Here is a 27,081-nt window from a genome sequence, read left to right as displayed (position 1 = left end):
GTCCTCAGTCAACTGTGAGTGATCCAAGAAAGGCTTTGTTTTCTTTCTCTGGGCTAGCTGAAAATGTCACTCAGATCTGGGCACATTCTTGTCAGGGAGGGAACGTGAGATTGTGACAGGGCATGGTAAATTGCCCAACAATGTATGGAAGGTTGAAAGAGGGAAGGGCGTGAATCTCTTCCTGTCTATTTTAATTTTAAATTATCCGCATTGCATTTTATGTGTGTGAATGTATTGCCTGTATATATGCATGTATATATGTATGTATGTGTATATGTATGTATGTATTTATGTATGTATGTGTATGCCTTGTGCCCAAAGAGGTCTGCAGAACTGGAGTTGCAGATGACTGTAAGTCACCTGCCTGCGAATTCATGCGCCTCTTGCCTCTGCCTCTTCAGCATATCCTATTGGCCTGCATCACCACAACCAGCCTTCTTCCTTTTCTGTTTTGGGAGACCCCATGGGATTCTGTTCTGGAGCTTCTGCCTCCCCCCGCCTTGCTGAAGCCAAGAAGCTAACCTGCTGACCTTTCTACTGCCCGGGTTCTGTCTAGAGAGGTCCCAGGTCCTCCTCATCATACCAGGTGGGATGTGGCAGGAAAGATTACTTCCCGTTCAAAGGGGCATGCTGTTAGAGTTCATCTCCAGGAACCACAGGGCCAGGTAGGTGAGACCGGCTTAACTTGGATACTCTGTGGTCTCAACTGTCATGTCACAGAGACAGGAAAAGCCTTTCAGGTAAGTAGACTATAACCACAGAGGGCTGACAAAAACAGGCCAATCTCCATACCTTTCGTGAATTGCAGCCTAATGTCACATATTAACAGCTGTATAGCCCACAGGTCATTCTGCAGGTCACTGCTCTGATGGTATAGCCCTGCTCCCCTTCTCTCCCTCCTCTGAAGGAGCCTTAAAAAGAGACAACTTGTATCATATGGAAGGGGGAAGCTTTACTTCGATATCCACACACCGTCCTATTGGATTAAAGAATAATTTGACTTAGCACCTTAGTCTTCTTCATTATAGGGGAAAGCAGTTCATCTCTCCAGTAGTGCATCTTGCTCTTCTTCTCAAACTCTACAACCAATCTTCACTAATCTTGGTTTGATCTTAAATATGTCCAGCATCTAACCCCTCATCCACTGCTTCTCCTCTGGCTAAAGCTCCACCATTTCTTCTGTGCATCATCCTAACTGGATTTCTATCTCTTTCCTCCTTCAGTTACTTTAATTGTAATTAATTAATGTAATGATGTAATGTAATTCACTTTTTAGAGAGACACAGGGGGGAAGGGAGGAAAGGAGAGGGAGAGAAGGAGGGGGGAAAGGGGGAGGGAGAAGGGAGAGGGGGAGAGGGAGAAGAAGAGGGAGAGAGAGAGAGGCTGTGTAGCTAGCCTTGGGTGACCTGAAACTCACCATGTAGACCAGGCTGGCCTTGGACTTCCTAGAGTGCTGAGGCTAGCTTTCTTCTGTGACTTTAGCCTATTGTCCCACTCCTTGATAGAAAACCTCCGCAGTGCCCCTGCAGCACACTCATGTAGACGTCTACTGCCTCTGCTTCCGCCTCAGCATAGGCTCCTGGGAGTAAGAATCTGTTTACTGTCACATCCTAAGTGCCTCGAACCGTATGAATAATGAAAGAGGTAAGAAAGGGCTCTGGGGTAAATACACAAAAGAAAATGTAATGGCTGCTGCTGTTAAGTGAAGAAGTCAATGCCCTCCTGGAACACTAGGGAGCGCTGCTTAGCAGACACGCCAGACCTCCCTGGTGAAGCAGACATTCCAGGCTTCATGTGGCCACAGTGCCCCTTGCCCTGCGGTCCCAAGGGGAGGAATGACTCACTGACGCTTGGGCGGATGCTGCACACACAGAAGACCTGCATCATGGCTGAGACATGCTAACCTAAGCTCTGATTTTACAAGGGGACCACTGTCGAATTTGTCCAACCTCTGCCTCACGGGGAGACATGACCTTTATTATTCTGGTTAGGGAACAAATGATCTTCTCTAGGGAGGAAAGAGAATTCTCCCAGAGCTGTAATATCACTGGTGAGACAGCCTCTAAACAAACCTGCCCTGTGCCCTGGAGAAGACATTAGTTTATAGCCTGTTTATAGCCTGGGGGTGGGATAGAGGGATGGTTGGGTGTAGGGCAGAGGTTGGAGGTGGCTCAGTGGTAACAGTGTGGACTGCTCTTGCAGAGGACACAAGTTCAAGTTCTGTTTTCAAGCACCCATGTCAGGTGGCTCACAGACGCTCTTCACTCTTTTCCAGGGTGATCTGAGGTCTCCAGACCCCTGCTGGGACATGCACTCATGTGAATGTGCTGACACCAATACACAGACACGTACATACAGACACATGATTAAAAATGCTTTTTAAAATCTAAATTAGAAAACTGGATGCCTTTAATCCTAGCACTCGGAGGCAGAGGCCGACAAATGGATCTCTAGGAGTTTGAAGCCACCCTGGTCTACAGAACATGCACAGAGAGACCCTATCTCGAATACAAAAGCAAAAACTAAATCTAAATTTAACAAAGTAAACTGAAAGAGACAGAGGGTTAGCAAGATCTAGTGTATGGTTTGGAGGGAGAGAGAGAGAGAGAGAGAGAGAGAGAGAGAGAGAGAGAGAGAGAGAGAGAGAGAGAGGGGAGGGAGAGAGAGAGAGAGAGAGAGAGAGAGAGAGAGGTTGGAAGGCTGGGATAGTGGGGAAGTGAGGGGAATCTTCAAGACGAGAGAAGGGAAACCATGATCAGAATACACTGTATAAATAAAAAAGCGGGCTGGAGAGAGGGCTCAGTGGTTAGAGCACGGACTGCTCTTCCAGAGGTCCTGAGTTCAATTCCCAGTAACCACATGGTGGCTCATAGCCATCTGTAATGGGATCTGATGCCCTCTTCTGGTGTGTCTGAGGACAGCAATGGTGTACTCACATATAATTAATAAATAAATATATCTTTTTTTTTTAAGTTAAAACATTTTATTTGAGAAAAGAGGACACCCGAACCCTGCCATTCTCACAGGAGAGTCAGCGGCAACGTCCAGATCCGGTGGAATTAACTCATTTTGAGAAAAGAGGACACCTGAACACTGCCATTCTCGAGGGAGAGGCGGCGACAACGTTCAGATCCAGTGGAACCTGGACATGAAAACGGTACCACGAACTCGTGGACACTAGCATAAATATATCTTTAAAAAAAAAAAAAGCAAACAGCGTAAAAACACTCTCATTTGCATGTTATTGAATTTGTATCTGTTTTATTCATTAGAGAATTGAAATATGTCATCTTTCCTTCCTGCTTTCTTTTTTCTTTCTTCTTTTCTTTCTTTTCTTTTTAAGATTTATTTATTATATGTAAGTACACTGTAGCTGTCTTCAGACACACCAGAAGAGGGCATCAGATCCCTTTTAGAGATGGTTGTGAGCCACCATGTGGTTGCTGGGAATTGAACTCAGGACCTCTGGAAGAGCAGTCAGTGCTCTTAACCTCTGAGCCATCTCTCCAGCTCCTTTTTTTCTTTTCTTTAGACAGTCTTTCTATGTAGTCCGGCTATCTTGGAACAAGCTCTGTAGACCAGGCTGGCCTTGAACTCAAATAGGTCTTTCTCTCTCTGCCTCCCCAGGACTGAGATTAAAGGCTTGCACCTGGACTGGAGAGATGGCTCAGCAGTTAAGAGCACTGACTGCTCTTCCAGAGGTCCTGAGTTCAAATTCCAGCAACCACATGGCTCACAACCATTTATAATGGGATCCGATGCCTTCGTCTGGTGTGTCTGAAGACAGCGACAGTCTACTCACATCTATAAAATAAATAAATCTTAAAAAGAAAAGGCTTGCACCACCTGGCTTCCTAGTACAACTTGTGTGTGTGTGTGATGTGTATACATGTGTATATTTGTGAATGTGTGATGTGTGTTTGGGATGTGTGTTTGTGTATGATATATGTGTGTGAGATGTGTGTGTGTGAGATGTATGTGTGTGTGTTTGTGATATAAGTTTGGGTGTATGTGTATTTGTGTATTTGTGTGTGTATATGCATCTGTGTGTTTGTGTGTGTGAAGTCTCTATATATTTGTGTTTGTGATCTGCTTGTATATGTTTATATGTGTGTGTTTGTGTATGTGTTTCTATGTGTATGTTTGTGTATTTGTGTGTATATGTTTGTGTATGTGTATGTTTGTATGTGTATGTGTGTGTTTGTGATGTGTGTACGTGTATTTTGTTATGTGTTTGTGTGTATGTGTGTGTCTATGATGTATGTATGTGTGTTTGTGTGTGTGATGTGTTTGTATGTATATATTTGTGTGTAATGTGTATTTGTGTGTTTATGTGTATATTTCTGATATGTGTGTTTATGTGTATATGTGTGTGTTTGTGTGTATGTGTATTTGTGTGTTTTTGCATGTGTGTATATTTTTGTGTGTGTATGTGTGCAATATGCACTTGCATATATGTGTGTTTATGATATGTATTTGTGTGTATATTTGTGTGTAATGTGTATTTGTGTTCTTGTGTGTATTTATATGTATGTGTGTATATGTGTACTTGTGTGTGTTGGCATGTGTGTATGTTTGTGTGTGTTTGTGTGTATGTGTGTGATATGCATTTGCATATATGTGTATTTGTGATATGTGTTTGTGTGTATGTAAGTGCACATTAGGAAGCCAGAGAATAACCAGTTGTGATGTTCTTTAGGAGCACTTCACTTTGTCTGAGACCTCAATCCCTAATTCCCAACCCTTAGTAATCCCGCAGGCTTACTTACCTCAGGTCAGTGTTCTGGAGGCTCCCTCCTCTCAGTTTTATCTAGCTTTGTGTCAAGTTGACAAGAACCAACCAGCATAGAGTCCATTTTGGAGAATAAATGACATGATCACTGTACTCACAAGGTGGAGACATTCTTGGTCATTGATGGATTTATTTCTCCCTTCCTAGACCCAGTCTTACAGAAGTCTCACAGTACCCTCTAGTTCTCCTCTTCCTTTACTTCTGTCCAGACTTTGATCTGCATGATCTTGATGGGGTAGTCATGAGATTCGGTCACTAGCAATTTTATACAACTAATCTCTTTCACAGAATCTTCTTCATAAAATACCATCTGGTCCAACTGACCTCTCACCAATGGGCCTACCAAGGTATATTGAGCACAGCGTTTGGGGTAGTCCATGGGGCTGTAGCCCAGCAATAGTTGCCCATGTTTTAGTAAGTTCAACTTATTCACATTATTGCCCGTCTCTACTGCTATCTGGATGACTTTTTGTGGCTTATCCAGAACCACCAGTAAGTAGTTGCCTTTGATAGGGTCCAAGGCCCAGAAGTAGTCATCATTGAGAATGTAGGCATACTGTGGACTTGTATGCCAAAATGAGATCATGTCTGTAAAGACAGTAGCAGCGGGGTTGTCTGGTCTGCCCAAGTCGTCGTTTTGCTCCGCAGGAAAGCATGTGTCTTCAAATTCAGAGTTACTGTCCATTCGGTAGAAGATGGAAGGACTGAGACGGATAGGGACATTTTGGGACAAGAGAAGCCTGAACTCAGAGAGAAGCAAGTGAGTAGGAATGTCCTTGGGGAAGAGGAGCAAGAAGGAGATGAGACAGGAGAGGTCCTCAGTATGAAAAACCTTCCCAGAGATCGTCATGCTGGAGAAGTCCAGGATCACCCAAGGGAGCTGGTTCCAAGCTGACAAGGCCCAGAAGATGTCAGACAGAAACCTGGGGGCACTATGTACTTTATCTCCCAGCATCAGGAAGTACTCAGAGAGGTTGCGGGCCAAATTCATGAGAAGGACAGAACTCGTTTTCTGCCTAGAATATAGTTTTCCACAGGGGGAGGTATGATTTCTGCTCTCTGCTCTGGAGCCACCAAGTAGACCATGGACCACCAGCAGCCTCCCAGACTCAATGTGAGGCATGAAAAGACCTGAAATGTTGGCAACTGTTTGGTTGAGCCATTTGGGGTCAGTGTCTGACAGGAGGACCAATATCAGCATATACTCCAGGTCCTGTTCTGAGGAAGCTTGAAATAAAGATGTCATGGTGTCCAAGAGGTAAGTCCTGGGACTACGCTGCATTGAGACGATCCCCACTGTCAGCAGCCCTGAGAACAGAGACACCCTCAGTACTTGGGCAAGGCGGATGGATCCCATGACTTTCTTCCCAACCCCCCTCACCTAATGCCTCTTCCCAAGCCAGACTCACATCTCCTGGGGTGGGAAGTGAACACCTTTCTCATAGCTATAGAGTCTCACTTGTTTAACACTTTGAAAAGGCTCAGTAGGAGAAGCTTCATGAGGAGAAGGCTCTCTTTAGAATGGAACTACGTAGCTATTGCCTTGTAAGCAAATTATCTTAGCTTGGCCTTGACCTTTAGATTTATCTCAACAACTACAGACTACCCAGTCCTGGACTAGAAGATCTCTAAGTCCCTTGAAAACCTCATGGCTGGCTAGTCCAGTTCACTGGGCTGTGCAGTTCAGTGGCCCATAAGTTTCCACTCCCTTCTCCTCTGTCTACCCACTTCTGTCTCAGGTACCCCGGCTCCTCTTCTATCTATTCCCCCTCCCTGGAAGCCTGGCATGAATGAGTATCACCGCTGCCTCTCTCACAGACTTACTCTGGCCTTTTGGTCCTGCTGGACGTTCAAGGGGGATCAGGTGGGAAGAAAATGAACCTAGGTGGAAACCTGTACCTGCTGGCCCTCACTCAAAGCACTTGTTTCCTGATAGCTGCCATTTCAGTCCTTCAGACTCCATTCTTTTTTTCTAGATGTAAGACCTTAGCCTGGTGGTGGTGGCTTGTGCCTTTAAGCCAAACACTTGAGAGGCAAAGTGGCAGGCTGGTCTCTGAGTTCGAGGACAGCCTGGTATACAAAGTGAGTTCCAGGACAGGCAGGGATATTCAGAGAAACTCTGTCATTCTGAGAGAGAGAGGGGGGGGGGGTAGAGGAAGGGAGAAAAGGAAGGAAGGAAGAAGGAAAGAAGGCAGGCAGGCTGAATGGATGGATGGATGGATGGATGGATGGATGGATGGATGGATGTCCATGTCTGGCCTTTACCAAGCCTAATGGCTTCTTCCACATACTCACTCTTGGGTTGGAGAGAGGATCCAGCCAAAACTGTGTAGGTAGCATGCTGGAGAACATGGGAACTGGAACTTTTCTGCATCTCTATGAAGTATTTCGAATGGTTCTTGATTTCGGAGGTGATTTCCTCTTGAGCTATCTGCTGTATCATTTTCTTCTTTTCACTCTGAGTACAAGTGATATATTATCTGCCTCAGGGGTGGTTCTTAGCTCCCCTGGAGACAGCTGCGGGCATGCCCTCTTTAGGGGAGATTGCATGATCCCTAGAATCCATTGCATACAGTCTGTCAGAACTTAGCTTGCTGCTCTCCCCACCTGGTCATGAGCTTCCACAGAGCCTTCCAGCCACAGCTACATGGCCCTGGAATCCTGGATAGGGAGGGAGGACCTGCCTGCCAAGCCACTACCCACCTGGCATTGCTTTATCAAGGTCAAACTAGCAAGTGTGGTCTAACTGGGCTCAGGCCTCTGCTGGGTTCTGAAAGACGAAGCCTGGCCCTGCCTTTAAGGTCCTCCCCACACTGGGTCAGCCTGAAAGTCCTTTTACTTGCTTAGTCTCACTACACACAGCTCCGTTGCCCGAAGCCTCAGCCACCCAAAGCCTCGACTACCGGGTGTGTATGCTGAGGTTTACACTGGGGGAAGTTACTTCCAGTTTCTCATCTGAGAAAGGGCAGGAATAACATTTGCGGGTGGCAGGTGCAGTGAGGAGGCGGCCCCTGTGTCCTGCTGGTCAGCACCTCTCCAGGTAGCTGTGCTTCACCCCCCTCTCCATGCCTGGAACGCCCGCTCTTTTTCCTGCCCTCCCCAAATCCTATCTCTCTCAAGCCAGCTCCAAGGAAATGTCCTCTCTGACACTGTCTGGATTCCTCAGTTGCTTTCCTTTAGTGATAAGCCTAGACAGAGGCTTTAACGCACGTGGGAAGACCCCTTTCCTGTGATGGGTGGCGAAGCCTCTATCCCTGGTTCTCACCAGAAATGTGTTAAATTGCGGCTCCACGCGCACTGCTATATTCTCTCGAAGAAGGAACCCCAGGATGATTAGGGATGCCAGGACTCTGATGCACCGCCACAGGCAGCCTCGCATGGCACCAGGAGCGGCTGTGGAAGGAACGTGAGCAGCGGCAGATCCTGAGGGCCTCCTCCTCAGAGGGCACGAGTACCCTCGCGGCTATGAGTACCCCCGCGGCTGGTACGCCACATCCTAGCCCACTCTTCCTGGACGGAGCTTTCCCAATGCCTGGTTATTGTCTAAACCTTTTCCTCCCAAATTTTCTCCTGCCCCTGCTTTTAGCCATCTCAGGAAAGACAACCAACAAGGGCTTGATTCTGCAAAGCTCCCGCTTTTGGTACACTCCCAAGTAAACTGGAAGGTGTATGTTGCCAAGAAGAAAATACGGAGGCTGTAGGGATGGCGCAGCAGGTAACAGCTCTTGCTACCAAGACCAATGTCCCGGTTCTATCCCTGGGATCTGTACGGTGGAAGGAGAGAACCGATTCCATTCTGTGCATGTGGCCACATATGTCTACACGCAGACGTAAATAAATATGGGTGACACGTAATACGACAGACTTCCTTACACTGTCCTGTTGTGTGAACTTTGTTCCCAGGTATCTTTGTTTACTCCCCTGGGAGGAATGCCCTGAGCAAGACGGTTCCTCCCTCCTCAGCAGTGCAGCTTAGTGTGCCCAAGACATGATGTAAACAACCCCATTTTGCCATGAGACCTTCTGGGTCCTGGGTGTATCTGTGAGCGATGAGGGATACTCAGTATGTTTGCCTTCGTTTCTCTGTGAGCTGTCTGGAATAAAAGTTTCACAGAACGCCAGTAAAGGCGCTAGCTTGGAGTCCTCTGCTGTAGAGGGTTGGCCTAAGGCTGCTATATTCTAATGCTAGTTTGGGGGCCCCAAGACTGGTTGGTAAATAAAGATGCCAGTAGCTGGGCAGAAGAGACCTAGGTGGGATTTAGGTTGTCTGGGCTTGGGGTCCAGAGGAGGACCATGAGGAATGAGAGTGCAGGAGGAGGAAGGAGAAGCCACCATGGGGGACATGAGCCATAAGAACAGGGCCCTGAGGGCTGACTGGAGTTAAGAGCAGCCCAGATGAAACATGGTAATAACTGGGGGGTTATCACTAGGAAAGTAGATTCTATAGCCTGAAGGGTAGGTATTTGCCCAGCTATCGGGCTGTTTAGGGCTGAGTGTAAACATAAAGGCTGTGTGTGCCTTTCATCTGGGAATTTAAATAGCCAAGGCTGGGTAGAAACCTCGGGCCAGGATTTAAATAATTACTACAACTCTCTAGTTCTGTTGAATCTCAAATTCAACTTCAAATCCTTGTCAATGGTCACTGGCAGGTTATGATAGATACTTTTTTAATGTATGTATAGGTATTTTACCTGAATGTAAATCTGTGTGCTACATATGTGTCTGGTGCATGCAGAGGCCAGAAGAGGGTGTTAAGTCCCCTGGTACTGGAGTTATAGATGGATGGGTGCAGGAAATTAAACCTGGGTTCTCTGGAAGAACAGCCTCTTAACCACTGAGCCTGTCCAGTCCCCATAATAATTTTTTTTAAAGATTTAATTTATTTATTATATATAAGTACACTGTAGCTGTCGTCAGACACACCAGAAGAGGGCATCAGATCTCATTACAGATGGTTGTGAGCCACCATGTGGTTGCTGGGATTTGAACTCAGGACTCTGGAAGAACAGTCAGTGCTCTTAACCGCTGAGCCATCTCTCCAGCCCAATAATTTTTTTTAATGAAGAGGAAATTCAGGGTTAAGTATTACATTCAAACCAACATCTTCTGGTAGGGGGTTAGTGATAAGTGGATTAGATCTCACCTCTCAAATCTATACTTACTTTTGGGTCTTTTCCTTCCCAGAACTATGTTAGTTAGATAGACAAGGTTTTGAATAACCACAGAAGGACTTGGTGTACTTCCTTCATTGTGGACTGCTAGGATCCATAGAAACCTGAAAGAAACCAGAAATTCCTAATCAGTACCACATCATCATTATGTTTTGGGTGTAAATCCATAGTAGAAAATGCCGCTTGAAGCTTTCTGGCTAGTAGAAAATGCTGCTTGAAGCTTAACTGGAATGGGGTTTTCTCTGAAAACAAGAAGAAAACAACTTAATGTTGAGGGATGTAGTCCCAGAGTGGCTTCTCTGAGGCTGCTAAAGCCAGTCACCCCTCCCAGGAAACCCCACCTGACAACCATTGTTCAGCCTGAATGGGTGTCATGTGTCAATCTGGCCTTACATCAAGCACCTACTTGCTGAGGTGAGGCGGAAATATAGTTTCAAAACCAGCCTTCAGTCTTATGATTTGAAATTTGAATATTACCTGCTAGTTTGAGTCAGTAAGTGTGGATTCTAAGTTGTCCCTTCCTTATCAGAGGGCCCCAATTGTTCTCAAATATCCAGTTCTCCTTTGTGCTTAGAAGTGTCCAGTGGTCTTTTGAAGTTTTCCCTTCTTTCTTTTTTATCTGTTCTTTAACACTGCTTAGATTGTATTTCCAATAGTATTGCTCCTTTTCTCTAGTGGTAATCTGAATGAGACTGTCCCTCATAGGCTCGTGTTCAAATACTTAGTCCCCTGTTGGTGGAACAGTTTGGGAAGGATCAGGAGGTGTGGCCTCGTTGGAGGAGGTGTGCCACTGGGGTGGGGCTTGAGGTTTCAAAACACTGGTGCCATCCTCAGCGTCTCTGCTTTGTGTTGTGTCTCAAGATGTGAGTACCTGCTGCCATGCTCCTCACTATGGTGGTCATGGACTCTCAAATGGTAAGCCATTTCAGTGGTAAGCCAGCAAAGTCTCTCTTCTATAAGTTGCCTTGGTCATGGTGTCTTATGACAGCAATAGAGAAATAGCTAAGACACTCCTTCTCCTTCTCCTCCTCCCCTTCCTCTTCTTTATTCTCCCCTTTCTCTTCATTTTCTTTTTCTTCTACCTCCTCCTCTTCCTCTTCTCCTCCTGGTCTTCCTCAAAGGATTCATTTTTTAAATATTTCTTTATTTTTCTATAAGTACACTGTAGCTGTCTTCAGACACACCAGAAGAGGACATCAGACTCCAGATGGTTGTGAGCCACCACGTGGTTGCTGGGAATTGAACTCAGGACCTCTGGAAGAGCAGTCAGTGCTCTTAACCACTGAGCCACCTCTCCAGCCCCCAAAGGATTCATTTTTATCTTCAGCTTTATAATTCATCTCAAAATACTTTACATGTATGGATTGAGGTAGTTGCTGAAGTTCTTTTTTTTTTTTTTTCCTTTAACCGATATCCCATTCTTTCATTACCCCTGTGGAAAGGCTATTGAAATTCTTGTAACATCTGCTAACTGAGTATGTTTGTGTCTCTCTTGGTTTCCCTGAGCCATCTGATTATCGTCACTGTTATAGACACTATCTTTGCTCCCCACTCCAGAGTTGTAATGGTGATTGATTTCTGCCACACCCACTCCAGTGGAGTCTGCGTGACATGAAGCTCTTGTGCTTCGTTTCTATGTAGAACAGAGGCATGTGCCTAGAATGGCTTGGCCTCCTGGAGGTCCCTGGCCGTCTCCCTACAAAAAGATGATGACCAGGGTCTATGCTTGCGGTGGAGGTGCCTTCTGTGTTCTAGCCTTGGTGATCTTGGCAACTTTAAGCCTGTCAACAATATCTGATGTTAAGAATATAGCAGTGTGGGAAGACGGTCATGTACCTTTAGATGTCTCAGGAACTGAAAGTTCAGAGACAGAAACATCTCACACCAACATGATCCTGATGAACTCAACGGCTGGGATGAACTCAACTGCTGTATCCATTAGTTCCCAGTAAATAGGAGAGAAATTAATTGCAGTTACTAACAACATGACTGTTCCAGAAAAGCCTTTTCCCCCTTTTGAAAAAGTTTTGTTAAGCATGATTCAAAACAGTAACGATTCTTTTAGAAAGATCATAGACAAGTTCCAACGAGTTGAACAAACTCATCAAGAGTTAACTATGGTTACAAAAGTTTCCTTACTAATCTGAGGGGCCATAAATATAGAGTTTAAACTTTATTATGACAAAGATAAATGATGAATACATACCTGGTGCCCACAAATCTGGCAGTATAACTGCAGTTTTCTAAACTATTGTTTGAGGCTGAGAATTGTTTCCTAGACTGTACGTTCTGCTTTCCTCCTTGCTAGGGACATTTGGTGGGGTGATGAATAAGAGCTGGATGACTGCCAATTATGATGTACCTGTTCTAATTGCTTAAATCTATGCCAAGAAGTAAAGCTTTTTGTAGCAGCACACACCTCGAGTTTGTGTCTATCTGTTACGCCGAATCCGTTCTCTACCTGAAATCCAAGCCTTGAACCCTCTGCTGACACACTCCTGTGGGTGGTCTGCGGCAGGTTTCCCTGCCGTTTTCTTACAGATGTGTAGGATGGATGTTTATATAGAAGGTACCGTAAGGTTCTAAGACTACTTATTTTCCCTGTAGATGGCTGTATTAGTTATCTTACATGTTGCTGGAACAAAGTTAGTTAACAAAGCAATTAAAGGAAGGAACTGTTTATTTCGGCTCACAGTTCAAGGGTAAACCAGAGTGGCAGAAGCTTGAGGTGGCCAGTCCACCAGGAGGCTTGATTCTCAGCACCCACGTGGTGGCTCACAACTGTCTACAACTCTAGTTCCAGGAGATATGATGCCTTTTCTGACCTCTATAGATCATGCATGCTGCATGTGGTGTATAGATAAACACACAGACAAAACACCTGTACAAATATAAATACACAATAAGTAGATAGATTGAATAAATAAAAAAGATTGTGGGAATGACTGCACAGAGAGGAACACGATAGAGGAAAACACCTGGAGCTGACCTCTGGCTTCCATGTACATTCACACTCATCGCAGGTACATGGGCACCTGATGTACAGGTGCACAAATACTTAACAAATACATATAACTAACACACACGTGCGCACACACACACACACACACACACACATGCACGCACGCACGCACGCAAGCAAGCACGCACGCACGCATGCATGCATGTACGCACACACACACTAAATAAAACAAAAAAAAAAATCCCTGTTCTGATTGTGCACATTAGTACAGCCCTGGTTTAGAGGACTACTAATTCATTCTCAGACTTCTGGGAATGAATAAGGATTTCAGGGTACTCCATCTTCAGGAGACAGGGTCTCTGTCTCTGCCTGCTTAAGGCCCCACAAATAAACCTATAATAAACTACTCTCTAAAACTTAAAAATATTTCATGGCTACTATAATAAGAATATTAATTAGTAAGCTATCCAAAGTTACTCCTATTGGAAACATTCTCATTTCTGATAATTCTAAACATGAGAGTGTGGCATAAGGGCAAGGGCTACTCATGCTGGGAGCCAAGCACCCCCGTCTCAGGAATTTTCTCAGGAATGCTTCACTTTTACAGCCTTTGTCTCTGGGAAACCTAGCCAGCTATCTGTTCCTATCACTTTTTGAACAAATCTTTTATTTTTTTAAGATTTTTTATTTATTATATATAAGTACACTGTTGCTGTCTTCAGACACACCAGAAGAGGTAATCAGATCTCATTACAGATGGTTGTGAGCCACCATGTAGTTGCTGGGATTTGAACTCAGGACCTCTGGAAGAGCAGTCAGTGCTCTTAACCACTGAGCCATCTCTCCAGCCCTGTTCCTATCGCTTTTACAGCCTCTGGTTCTGGGAAACCTAGACAGTTGTCTTTTCTTATCAGTTATACCTGCAATTTACAGTTTATGGCTATAAGAGGGTGGTGACGGTGATGAATTGATCTTGGGCCCTGGGTGGTCTTTCCGCTTGCTTGTCTTTTTTTTTTTTTTTAAAGATTTATTTTATTTATTATATATAAGTACACTGTAGCTGTCTTCAAATACACCAGAAGAGGGCATCGGATCTCTTTACAGATGGTTGTGAGCCACCATGTGGTTGCTGGGAATTGAACTCATGACCTTTGGAAGAGCAGTCGGGTGCTCTTAACTGCTGAGCCATCTCTCTAGCCCCTTGCTTGTCTTTTTAAGCCGATGCCCTGAAATAAAGTTTGAGAGCTTGATCAGACAATCCGCATACTCTTCTTCTTTGTGCCTCCTGTCTCCCATTCTTTCACTCCCTCCCCAGGTCTCCGCTGAACGCCCCACCCCCACCCCCCGCAGGTTGGGGCATACCAGAAACCACGTAGGAGGGTCACAAGTTCCAGGCCTCTCTGGATAACTTAGTGAGCTCTTGTCTAAAATAAAATGTAGACAAAATAGGGCGGAAGTGCTGTATCTAGAGCTCAGTGGTAACGAGCTTAACCAGCATGTGCAGGAGGCCCCGCTTTCAATTCCTGGCAGTGAATTAAAAAGACTAAAACACAAAACAACCAAACCAGACATGGTGGTTTATGGTTAGAATCCCAGCATTCAGGAGGCAGTATTGGGAGTTCAAGGCCAGTCTGGCTACAAAGCAAATTCCAGGACAGCCAGGGCTAAGCAGAAAAATCCTGCCTCAAAAATCCAGACAGGATGTTCTGCTAAAGCAAGCACGTGAAAGGACACATGATGAAGGACTCTTTGATAACAACATGCATGTATTGGTCTGCCTTACATTGCATAGTTGAGCCGTATTTGTTGGGACTCCATAGAGAGAAGTGGCACCAAAAAACTTCTGGTGCTGCTGCAGTTTCTTGTCACTTCTGCGGACTCAGGGTGATTGACAGAGTGATGTCAGCTAAGACAGACACGTGTGCTGAGGCAAGACACAAGGAGGACAGGTGATGTTTGGAGAGTGTATAAAAGGACAGTGACAGAGGCTGAGCTTAGCTCGGTTACAGTGCAACACTTGTGGGTCTCGTATCTTCGCTGACCTTCGCTTCCCTGAGAGATGCACAGCCCAGTTCTCCTGGCATTCCGGTGAACTCAACTGCCGATTTCCAGACAACACAGATGGGAGTTGCTCCAAAGAACCTTTCTAAACAGGTCCACTTCCCCCCCAGCCCCCCAACACTCCTTCCTTTCCCACTATCTCTGGTAGGTGGTTGTTGTGGTTTGCCCCGGAGTATTTTGATGCTAATTCTGCTGCCCCAAGGACAGCTGCCTAGTCACTACTCAGGACTCAGGTGACTTCGCCAGAACCTTCTCTCCATTGAATTTGTAAAATACAGGTGAGGGGCAGGTACAGGATAGAAGGAGGCCTGTCATTGGATGAGAAGGAAGGATGGGTGGGAGAGAAGTTTGAAGGAAGAGGAGGAGATTGGAACGGAAAGACGGAAGAGACAGGAGGGAGAGGGCGAGAAGCTGTGACAGGAGAATGTGGCGGGTGACGTTAGGATTCCACGCTGTACCTTTACAGGTTGTTACGAATGTTTTTAAGGGATGGATGTGTATTGGGCTTCGTATGTTTAGGTGGGTAATTATATCTTACCAATTGGGTCAAAGGTTATTGTGTTGTGTGTTCTTTCATGTGTAGATTTAAGTGTAATGGAGTGTGGGGCGGCTGGTCTGGGCCACCACGGAATTGGAATGTGTGGTTCTGGCAAGATATCCCGCAGATATCTTGGGGCACTGCGGTGCCGGACCTAGTAGGGATAAAAGACAACCGTACTTTTTTATTTTTTATATTTATACAACAACAGGTGGTGGGCTAATAGGGAGGTTAAAGCATTTAAGAACCATCATTAAAAATAAGTTTTGAAAAAAAATTAAAGCTACACCAAATATTTAAACACATGAGTCTATGGGGCTATTCCTGGGCAAACCACCACAGATCATCCCAAGAACATATTATAATCAGATAGCATGCTGGCAATGCATGGATGATGTGAGGGAAGGACGTGTGGTGAGCTGAACCGGTGCTGAGAAAAACATCTGATGAAGCTCGGTAAAGCTCAATGCCTAGTCTTGGCTTTCTGAGTTACTTTCCTTCCTTTTCTAAGTTTTTTGGTTTTACTCTCTCACCGCTCCCCCCACCCCCACCCCCACCCCCCATTTTCTTTCCCCTGCTTTTCTCTCCTAGAGACAGAGCCTTGCTACATAGCCTGGGCTGGAACTTGAGATCCTCCTTCTGCTCCAGAGTGCTCTATTTACAGAAATATGCAGCTCGTTTGGCTTCAATGTCTGCTCTTCTACTCCTTGGTTGCTGGGGGATCCAGCAAAGGATCATAAAAAGAGGCTTGGACACACCCCTTCCTATGGCAAATAGGAAATGAATCAGGAATGCACATGTGACCTTTAGTGGCTATTTGAGGTAGAAGAATCACTGCCACTCACTCCTTTATACTTTTGACTCTGGAGCCAAGAAAACATTGTGTAGGCTTTGTTTTTGTTTGTATGTCTGAGAATCACCCAAATATTCTAGAGAGAGACACCATAAGCCTCTCTTCCTCCAGAGTGTTCACTATTCCTCCCATCTACTATTAACTTATAAGTCTGAAACAGATTTTAATCAGGATTTATGGTGTGGTTCTGTGAGGTATTAATCTCTAGTCAAGTACTGTGAGAAGAATTATTCTAGCTCACCTATATAGATGACACATAGTCCTGGTATTTTATTTATAAGCTGTAAACCTACATTGGGCAGATTTTGGAGTTATTCTAACCTACATCTCAGCCAATGTCCTTTGTGGTCGTTGTTTCTCCTGGCCACGCGTCCATCTCCTCTCATTGTAGTCTCTTCTTCTCCTCTCATTTCTTCTCAGACCCGTCACTCAATCCTTAAGTCCTGCCTTTCTCCTTACTGCCCAATCACAGGCTTTAGCCTTTATTGACCAATTAACTTTAAATTCGGGATCAAGGTTTACAGAGCATCACTCGGTGTACATGAAGGGCAACCAGATCTTGGGGTACAGAATTTAGAATGTATGTATTTGAATACACAGCAGCACCAGAGCAACTGCCAGCAAAGGACTTTCTTCCGCAAGTCTGTATATACTCATTAAAGGGATCAAAACACAATTATCCCTGCGCAAAGAGGAAGGAGTTTCGTCCTTTCTGAACTTGAATCTCAGGCTAGCCTCTTGTTTCCAGGTGTAGTAAGTAGTTTCTGCTCCCCCACAGTTTATTTCACTTGTGTTTATTTGTTGACACAGGGTCTCAGGTAGCTCAGGCTGGCCTGGCACTCATTATGTAGCTGAAGATGGTCTTGAACTCCTGATGTTCCTGCCTCTGCCTTCCAGGCACTGGTATTACAGGTGTGCACTACCAGCTTTCCCATTGGTTCTTCTAGCTGATTCCACTGCCCGTCCTTTCTCTGTATCTCTAGTGTTTGCGTGTGTTATAGGGTCTGGGAGCTACTCCAGGCCCTCAGGGTTATACACCTCCCTATTGACCTGAAGTCTAGACCCCCTCTGATTCTGTGGTCACCATTCCTGACTTTTTCTCATTCTTTTGTTTCATTCTTTCACTTAAGTCGCTGAAAAAAAACCCCACAGCTATGAGACTCTTATTAAAGGAAAGGTATGAGTGGGAGGGAGCAGAGAGTGGAAAGAATGGGCAGACCATGGTCCATCACTCTCAGGTCTTTCACCCCCAACCCTGAAGCAATTGTTCACTCTGAATGGAGGCTGTTCATTAACCCAGCCTCACTCTAGCTCCAGGGAAGAGGCGATAGAAAGGAAGGTGGATAGAAACTTCCTGCGATTCTGTCCCAGGGATGTGAGCTGTAAGTTGGTCACATATCTCCCCTCCGAATAGAGGTAGTTTTATTGAAAAAATGTTCTCAAAACATTTATTTTTTTGACACAGAGTCTCACTAGGTAGCCCAGGTTAGCCTGGCCTGGAACTTTGTGTGACCGACCCATGGCCTCTAACTCCGGAGTGCTGGGATTGAAGGTACATGCCATCAAGTTCAATGTTTATCTTTCTATTATCTCTAGTTATGCATGTGAGAAGGGCCAGAGGGCACTGTATGTGGGCATGCGTCCATGAGTTTGGTTACCTTGGGAGGCCAGAGGCATAGGATCAGTACAGAGCTTGAGTTACAAGTGGTTGTGGAAGTGGAACGAAGACCATTTATTAGATACTGATTTATTTAGTAATTTTCTTAAAGCACTGTTGGCACTTACGGATTTGCCAAGCATAGTTTCACTTACTACCTGGGACAGGAAGACCTGGAGAAATAGCTAAAGCCATGGGTGGCTGCCCTTAACAACCTGTTGACCGCCACTTTTGCTTCTGTGAAATCTTGCTGGCTTCCCCTCCCCCGTAGTGTTATGGGGTACCTGAAAAACAAAACAGCGTGTGAGGGCTGAGTCAAACTGTGTGGTCTCTTTATATCCCCACTGGTCGAGCTGTCCCAGGCAGAGTAGAGGGAACTAGCCTCCATCTTTGATTTGTTCCAGTGTTTAAAGGCAAACCCCTCAGTTACAATGTGTACAGAAAGGCAGCCATAGACACCTGCAGCAAGCAACATTGTTTACAGAAGTGGAGAACAACAGTTAAGTGGTCAGCCGGGTTATCTTAACCCTTAGGTCAGAGATACATTATATAAGAATTTATTCTAGTAATTTATAACTGCTCTACCTGACTGGAGACCAGTTTACCCAAAGTAGTTTTGGCACTTAAGGTATTCCTAGGAATACTTTCATGAGATGGCATAGCTAAAGTTCAGTAGCCCGCTGCAGTGGCTTTAGAGTAAAGTGAGACTACAAACTGGGCCCCCGTGAGAGCCTTTCAGGAGCTGTCCTGGCTTTGGTCCACCAGTGACATCACCTCTCTTTCACTCTCATGGTCTCAGATGGTTTGTTCTAGAAAGATTCCCACAACAGTCCTGGACTGCCTTAAGTGGGTGCTGGGTTTGGAACTATGGGTCCTCTGAGAGAGCCATACATGCGCTTAGCCACTGAGACATCTTTCTAGCACCCTTTCTCATCTTTAAAATATGGGATACACTTAGTATAAACTTTGAAACAAACAAACAAACAAACAAACAAACAAACAAACAAAAAAAGAATAGCAAAGGGGGCTCAAAGTCTGAACAGTCAGAGATAACTTCTTGCCTAGATCTTGCTTGAGTCACAGTGAAAAGGGCGGATTGAAATCCAGGTTTATGGGAAGAGAGGTCACATCACTAAGAGGCTCCCTGTCAGATGGGAACAGAATTCCCGAAATATGACAGTTCCCAGGACTAAAGGGGAGATAAGCCTGCCTCCACAAATGGGTCATTTTCAGTTTCCTTTTTTCTTTTTTCTTTTTTTTTTTTTCGGAGCTGGGGACCGAACCCAGGGCCTTGCACTTGCTAGGCAAGCGCTCTACCACTGAGCTAAACCCCCAACCCCTTCCATGCTATTCTAAATAATTAGTAGCCCCCATCCCCCCAAACACACACACACAGTGGTCATGGACTGGGCTGGACAGCATGTGCATTTAGTTGACAACTAAGGAACAACCAATGCTGGACACGTTGGCTCACAGCACTTTGCTTTACTTCCAGGACTTGGGAGGCAGATGCACACAGGTCTCTGAGAGTTTGAGGCCAGCCAGGGCCACATGGTGAGACTCCGTCTCAAAAAACAAACGCAAAAACTCAAAAAACACGGCATTGCTAAATTCCTGTCACTTTAATGAATCTAGGGTTGTTATGTCCCCTGGAGCGATCTCCCTTAAAGAACTAATTCTGCAATGAGTCATCTTTCAGCAGTGGATGCTTTTCTAAACTCATTTGCTCAGAATGTTAGTTTCCTCCCTCCTTCCTTTGTTGATTGCACTTTCCCTGTCTTTTTCCTCTTCCCCTTCTTGGTCCTTATTATCTCTTCCTATGTTTCCTGTCCAGAGGGGTGGGTTCAGCCTCAGCTCCAGGACAGGGGACTTGGCACTGGGGTTCAGGCTTCTCATAGGGCTGGGAGGCTACAGTTTGCCTGGAGAGGGTGACCATCCCAGCTACTGGGGACACTGTAGAGGCCTCCTCTTGTTTGCCTTCAGTAGTGGGAGGGGGCTTTCCCAGGTGGAGCAAGGCTGGGCACCTATTGCAAGCAGGGTGGAGGTTGGCAGGGCCACTCCTGGTGTGGTGGTTGCCCCAAGAAACCTGGGCATTTGTTTGAGCTCTTGACTGTATGCTGTGTGACATTATTCCTGGGGCGATGTCTACTCATCTCAGATAGGGAACTGACCCAAAGTAAGGATACCATTAAAATCTGTGAGTGTGAATCCATGAGTTTTTATTGGGGTTATTGCTAGGAGTAACTAGGATTGAGGGTTACTTAATAATAGCAAAGATGACTCAAAAGCAGCTGCAGCATCAAAAGTTCATCTTAGCAGAGTGACAGCCTAGGAAAACTAGAAACCATAAAAGCCTACTGTACAACTCACCAGAAGCTTGATAGGTTGAAGAGTCTACCAGGTTGCTAGTTGGTCTGAGTCTCTTCTAGGTAGCTGAACTATTCTCTATCTTGTAGGCAGCTTGACTGGTGTGAGAATGTCAACAGTCTTTCAGTCCTTACTGCTCATATAACCTTGGGGAGGGGCCTAGTGCATCTGATCAGTTCCAGGGACTTCCTAAGCCTTCTGACTTGTTAATTTCCTGGATCGTAAGTCTCTCCCTTGCTGCTCTCCAAGATGAGATGATTTTTAACTCAGAGGAAATTGCTATACCACAAATATGACTTTGATTTTAATATTCATAGTCAGATAGACATGTAGAATTTAGAGATAAAATAGTTATAAAATGAGGATGAGATGAGATGAGATAATAATAACACCATTTGGGTTTGATATGCCACACATACACACAGTACATTCAAGCTTGCTCACTGTATGTGTGTGTGAATATATATATATATATCATATATACATATGGTATATCTTATTTCTTTTAAGACAGGTTCTTACTATGTAGCCCTAGAATTCATTATGTAGACCAGACTAACCTTGAATACACCGAACTCTTTTTTTCTCTGCCTCTTATATACAATTACAGGGCTTCAGCTGTGCTTCTAATGCCAATGAGACCCAAGGTGATCTTGAGTCTGCATGTCTGATTATTTGCTGTAACTTAAAAAGACTTCACAAGGAACATAAGAAGAAAAGACACAATGCTTAGGAATCCCCCCAGCACACACACACGTGCACTGCAAGACTGGGTTTCTCTGGAAACCCAGCCTTGGCCCTGGAACTCACTCTGTAGACCAGGTTGGCCTCTCTGCCTGCTGCTGTCTCCCACATGCTGAGATTAAAGGTCTGTGCCGCTGCCATCTGGCTGGAATCCTGTCCTTTGCATGTTTGAGCTTCATTATAAGCTTGTGGTGCCTTTGTTTGTTTGTTTGTGTTTGTGTTTGTTTGTTTGTTTGGTCTTGCAACGTAGCCCAGGTTGGCCTCTAATTCATGGCACTTCTCTGCCTCAGGTGTCTTGAGTGCTCGGATTACAGACATGCACTCATGTGTCTCCTTCCAAATATACTCTCAGTGTCTCGAAAAGTCGGCAGAGCACAAGCTTTTTGCTTCACATGTTATATCTCCACCATGGAAGCAAAATGGAAGGACCACCGTGGTTTCTCGCCTATGGAAATCCTCAGAGCAGCTGGAGCAGTAAGTCCACCGGAGTCACGTGGTCTTTCTGTCAGTTCTCAGGCCTCACACTCAAAAGAGATCTGAAACCCCCCAGAGAGCGATGGTCCTCCTGAAACTAAAAAGGAAACAAACACAGAAGTCGAAGGGCTCTGCTCTGTACAAAGCGGGCCGAGGGTTCTTGAGTTGCTCCTACAAGATAGCCCAGCTCCACCAATCCTACCCAGAGTAAACCACTGGCAACTCACGCGTTTACGACTGACTGTACACTCGATTCCCAGCACTGCTAAGGAAAAGGAGGAGGAATGGGGGAGCGGGGTTGGGGATAGGAGGGGGAAGGACCATATATCATAACCTTGGAAGTTAGAAAAAGAAACTCGTTTCTGTAGTCGTTGGTGTGTTTAGTTTTGCAGTCAGGTATCATGAAGGCCAAATGTTTTGATCGTCTAATGAGGCTCTGCTGCCCCCATGTGGTAAAGAGGCCGTACTATTTTAGACTAGACTTTTATGGTCTTTGTGCTTTATTTTTTTCCTCATTAATTAATTTATTTATTCATTTACTTTACATCCCTGTCGCAGCCTGTCCCTCTCCTCCCAGTACGCCCCTCACACAGCTCTTCTTTGAGGAGGGGGAGACCCCACCTGGGTATCACCCCACTCTGGCAATCAAGTCACTGCAGGACTAGGTGTATCCTCTCCCACTGAGGCCAGACAAGATAGCCCAGCTGGCGGAGCAGGATCCACAGGTAGGCAACAGAGTCAGGGACAGTCCCCCTCCCCCTGCTCCAGTTGTTGGGGAACCAAGTGCACATCTGCTACATGTAGGGTGGGACAGAGGGTAGGAAGTGGGGAGGGGATGAGAGGTGGAGACCTAGGTCCGGCTTATGTATGCTGATGGTTCAGTCTGGGAACCCCCAAGGGTCAGGTTAGTGGATTCCGTTGGTCTTCCTATGGAGTTCCTATCCTCTCCAGGTCCCTCAGTCCTTCCCCCAACCTCTCCACAAGACTCCCCAAGCTCCATCTAATGTTTGGCTATGGGTCTCTGCATCTGTTTCAGTCAGCTGCCGGGTGGATCCTCTCATAGGACAATTATGCTAGGCTTCTGTCTACAAGCAAAACGAGCATTCTTGCCCATGAGATGGCTCTCAAGTTGGGCCACTCATTGGTTGGCCATTCCCTCAGTCTTTGCTCCATCTTTGTCCCTGCACTCCTTGTAGGCAGGGTAAATTTGGGGTCAGATGGAGCAACTGAGGGAAGTTGCTGTTGCTGGCAGCCAGTGACTAGAGTGACTAGAGTAGACTTTTCTCTGGGGGAATAAAGCTCGATTCACTGGGGTCAGCACCCCTGTGACCATTGAGAAACTCTCTGAACTCTTTTAAACTCTTTGGGGATTGGCAAGAGGGAGAAGAGAAAAAGAGGAGAAATCTCTCTCTCTCTCTCTCTCTCTCTCTCTCTCTCTCTCTCTCTCTCACACACACACACACACACACACACACCACACACATTTTGGATGGAGCAAACTCCGAGGAGCCGGCTCCAACAAACTTCTCATATATACACAATTTTGGGAATGCACAGAGTTTTAAAATTGGACAATGCATTTTATACATCTAAGGCCTTTAAAAATTGGTGTTTAACTTTCAATGTCTCACACTCTGCTGGCATTCCCTACAACCCTCAGGGACAGGCTATTATGGAGAAAGCACATCGAACCCTAAAGATTCAAATATTTAAGCTACGAATGGAGATTATGACTACTCTTCTCCTTAGCTCTACCAGTGCTGGCCCCCATCATTAGCGTGACCCCTCAATTGCCAGATCCATGCTTGACTCTCCTCAGTTTACCCTGTGCTGTCTAAGGTGGCCTTAGACACCTGATTTTCTAGAAAACACCAACTTGATTTCCAGAAGGTTTACAAGTTTGCACTCCCACCAGCACTGGAGGAGCATTCCACACCCTTGCCAGCGTGTGCTGCTGCCTTGCGCTCTTATACAGCTAAAGTAGCCACGGAGGAAGAGACGAATTAGCCAGCAGCTGGCTGGCTTTCCCAGTCCTGACATGATCTCTCTCTGAGTCAGTTACAAAGGGAGAAAGTAGTCAGAGGTCAAACGGTTCTGTTTAAATGAAACTTTATACTGTTAGAGGTCAGGTTTGAATTGCAGCCCTTGACTTGCCGGTCCGGAGATGGTATTTTAAATGAGAAGAAAAAAAGACTTAGGGGCTGGAGAGATGGCTCAGCGGATAAGAGCACTGATTGCTCTTCCAGAGGTCCTGAGTTCAAATCCCAGCAACCACATGGTGGCTCACAACCATCTGTAATGGGGTTCAATGCTGTCTTCTGCTGTGTCTGAAGACAGCGACAGTGTATTCATATAAATAAAATAATCTAAAAAAAAAGAAAAGAAAAAAAACTTTTTTTGCGTGGTTTTTGTCTGTATGCAGATCTGTAGACCATGCATGTTTTTGATGTCTGGTGGAGGTTAGAGAGAGTGTCAGATCCCCTGAAATTGGAGTTATGGATAGTTTGTGAGCCACCACGTGGGTGCTGGGAATGGAACTTGCTCTTAAATACTCTGCTATCTCTTCACCTCTCAGAGACAAAAGATTATAAAATTTTAGGTGCCTACAGTCTTTGTTATGGCGCCAGATCAATTAGCTGTCATGAAACCTCACCGAATATTCTATCGTGAGAGTTAGTCTAAACCCTATACTGTACTTGTGCTTGTACTTGTAGCTGATGTTTACTGAGTACATACCATATGCCAATACTAAGCTACGCTTCCCAGACAGTTTCTCACTCACCCATCACAAATCTATGAAATGGGCACCATGATTTTGTCCGTTTCACATATTTAGAGAGTAAGATGAAGTAACTTACTTAAGGTAAGTCCTTGCTAACGGGAAGGAAAGTGGTTCGAACCCAGACAATAGCCTTAAGGCCTCATCACTAGGCCACTCTTCTTGTTCTTATTTTAACTGGGAACACTTCAGTGAAGACGCTGGCCAGCCTCAGCATGACAAACATGGCTCTGGCAGGCCTTGCCCTTCTCCCCTCTGCCTTGCTAAAACCCGTTTGATTACATTCCTAGAACTAGTCACCAAGGTCTAGATTCTCACTGGCCATTTCCTTCTCCTGAGGCTTACTACTGAGGTCCGGCTATCAGAGTATTGAACGAAGTCCAGCAACTGAAAGTCCCTTTTGGCTCGCCTAATTAAACATCCGGTTAAAATTAAACACCTCATCCTAACACAGGGTTTCTCCTTGTATCTTTATAGACTGCGTTTTTTCTATGACCACATCTGTTCCCTGTATCCAGAGGGAGTCCTTTGTCCCCTCTGGGACAAATATCCTTTTCCCTTCTTCCTTCCTTGATCCTTCCCCTTCTCTCTCATTCTCTATTTCCTGGTTTTGTCCCGTATTCCTTGCCCTTTGTCACTCTGGGGCAAAAAAAAAAAAAAAATGTCTTTCCTTTGTGCTGAGAACTTGGTCTTGGGGGTTCTGTGCGTATACTGATTGCAATATTCAGCAGATGAAATTAAACTAAATGAACTAATTAAAAAAAACATATAGCTTAAATAAGGCTAACAAGGCCAGCCACAAGCACTTTTAGCTAGATTTAATTAATATATCTTTCTGATGCCACTAGATTCTCTTGCAGGGTTAAATTCTTCTTAGATTCTGTTCATAGCTTTGACACATTGTGGAAACTTATTAAGTAACCTTTCTTCCTGTTTGTTTTCTGTCTTACAGAGTCTCTCCAAGACACCATTGTTTGGCTCCATATTTGCTTGGTATATTGATTTTAGGTTATTAACGTTCATTTTAAGGGTGACATAGTATACTGGTCTTATATAAGAGTTTGGGAGATAGTCTTCTGTCTGGTCTCATCTTGCCACTTGCAGGCTAGGGACTCCAGACACAACAGCTAGTCTGCTAGCATTTTGGTCTACTGGGATGGGCTGCCTTGACTGTGACTCTGCACTGTAATCTGTCTTCCTGAAGTAGAGGCAAGAAGTCATCAGGCTGGGTGGGAAGCACCCACTGAGACACCTCAGCCCACTTACATGTCTTTAAATACAGCAGCCACAGGCTAGATAGCGGTGGTACATGCCTTTAATCCTAGCACATCCTAGCCACCCATTGTTGCCTTTTATTGAAATGAGGATTAAAAGATGTATGGATCCTTTGTTCCTCCAAAGTGGCTAAATACTCCAAGAACTCTTGTTTAAGATTTACTCAGTCAACATTTGAAAGAGGAAAATTTTGGTGGAACTAGCATGCTTTTCAATCTAAAGGATTAAAATGAGAGAACATTTCAGCCAACATCTTTATGTTTTTTTAAGCAGTTGGTGGTTTATTAATAGGGCCTGAGTCTTCTCTTGCGTCGTTGATTCCCTCCAGACTCCCGGGTGTGAGTATTCAAGAGTGTCACATGAGCAGAGATCTACATGCATGAAAGCTTCATTAATTTTTTACTGGTAATGTGAGATGAGAAGGCTCAGTGCTGACCAGCTGTATTTTGAACTCAACTACAGACATTAATTATGTGTACATGGAAAATGATTTGGAACAATTATAGTCTGTTAGGCCTTTGCTTCCTGTTATAATTCTAGATAAATTAGAGTATGATTATAACCAATTATGTTGTTTCAGTTATCATTCCCAAGTGATCCAAGCCTTACTCCATGATCCCTGGTGGTAGTCTGTTTCATAATTCTAGTAAACCAGCTATGTAGTTTGCTCTTAATAAACTTCTGTGCACAGTATTAAACGTTAGAATAAAATGGAGACCCCTCCGAGGTATCTTAGAGGGCACTCTGAATAGATCTAGTCAGTTGGGATGCCTGGGTCAAAAGGACTGTTTCTTAAGCCAGGGACCGTTAACACTTTGGGAGCGGAAAGGAAAAAAGGAGGAGGAGGAGAGGGGGAGGAGAGGGAGAGGAGGGGAAGGAGGAGGACACAACTCGGGACTTTTCTATCAATACAAAGGAAATACGATATTTTCTCATCTATCCTTCTGGAATTTGCTCAAATGATGGTGATGGACAAACCTTTTAAAAATCTTTTTTTTTTTTTATTTTATATGAGTACACTGTAGCTGTCTTTAGACACACAGAAGAGGGCATCGGATCCCATTTCAGATGGTTATGAGCCACCATGTGGTTGCTGGGAATTGAACTCAGGACCTCTGGAAGACCAGACAGTGCTCTTAACCGCTGAGCCAACTCTCCAGCCCTTAAGAATCTTTTACTTTGAGAATTCAGACGTTTATTTTTTCAGGCAGAATCTCTTGTAGCCCAGCTGGCTACGAACCGAGGATGACCTTCACCTTCTGATCCTCCCTCTACCATCTCCTCTGTGTTGGGATTACAGGCGTTAGCCACAGGTCTGGAGGGAGAATTTCAAAGCCTTTTTAAGCAAAATTATAGCGACCACTTTGATATTTACGTTCGGGTCACTTGGCATAAGTGGGAGGGAATG

At 45.0% G+C, this 27,081-nt stretch overlaps 1 protein-coding gene and 2 long non-coding RNA genes across 6 annotated transcripts; 2 read left to right on the top strand and 1 right to left on the bottom strand.

The window, feature by feature from the left end:
• The first annotated feature begins 401 nt into the window (after window positions 1-401).
• LOC120096190 (uncharacterized) lies at window positions 402-3,834 on the top strand. 3 transcript variants are annotated; one of them, XR_015635946.1, is made up of 3 exons: window positions 402-586; window positions 2,974-3,157; window positions 3,628-3,834. It is a non-coding gene; the product is annotated as an uncharacterized LOC120096190 (long non-coding RNA). The 3 variants fall into 3 exon arrangements; XR_015635945.1 differs by having other exon boundaries at window positions 402-665; XR_015635947.1 differs by lacking the exon at window positions 402-586 and adding an exon at window positions 1,483-1,644.
• A 1,071-nt stretch (window positions 3,835-4,905) lies between these two features.
• Mgat4f (MGAT4 family, member F) lies at window positions 4,906-10,264 on the bottom strand. 2 transcript variants are annotated; one of them, NM_001013872.1, is given in 5 exon segments: window positions 4,906-6,100; window positions 7,088-7,250; window positions 8,058-8,185; window positions 9,955-10,067; window positions 10,190-10,243. In NM_001013872.1, coding segments are annotated over 3 exon segments (1,407 nt in total). In that variant the 5' UTR covers window positions 8,172-8,185; window positions 9,955-10,067; window positions 10,190-10,243; the 3' UTR covers window positions 4,906-4,970.
• A 5,091-nt stretch (window positions 10,265-15,355) lies between these two features.
• On the top strand, window positions 15,356-26,397 carry LOC148001622 (uncharacterized). The gene is made up of 4 exons (XR_015635944.1): window positions 15,356-15,505; window positions 21,436-21,619; window positions 22,178-22,344; window positions 25,351-26,397. It is a non-coding gene; the product is annotated as an uncharacterized LOC148001622 (long non-coding RNA).
• Window positions 26,398-27,081: the final 684 nt, after the last annotated feature.

Source organism: Rattus norvegicus, chromosome 13 (genome assembly GCF_021556685.1).
Source record: "Rattus norvegicus strain SHRSP/BbbUtx chromosome 13, alternate assembly SHRSP_T2T, whole genome shotgun sequence".
NCBI lineage: Eukaryota > Metazoa > Chordata > Mammalia > Rodentia > Muridae > Rattus > Rattus norvegicus.
Note: the sequence above shows the minus strand (reverse complement) of the source record. Positions and strands in the feature narration are given on the sequence as shown.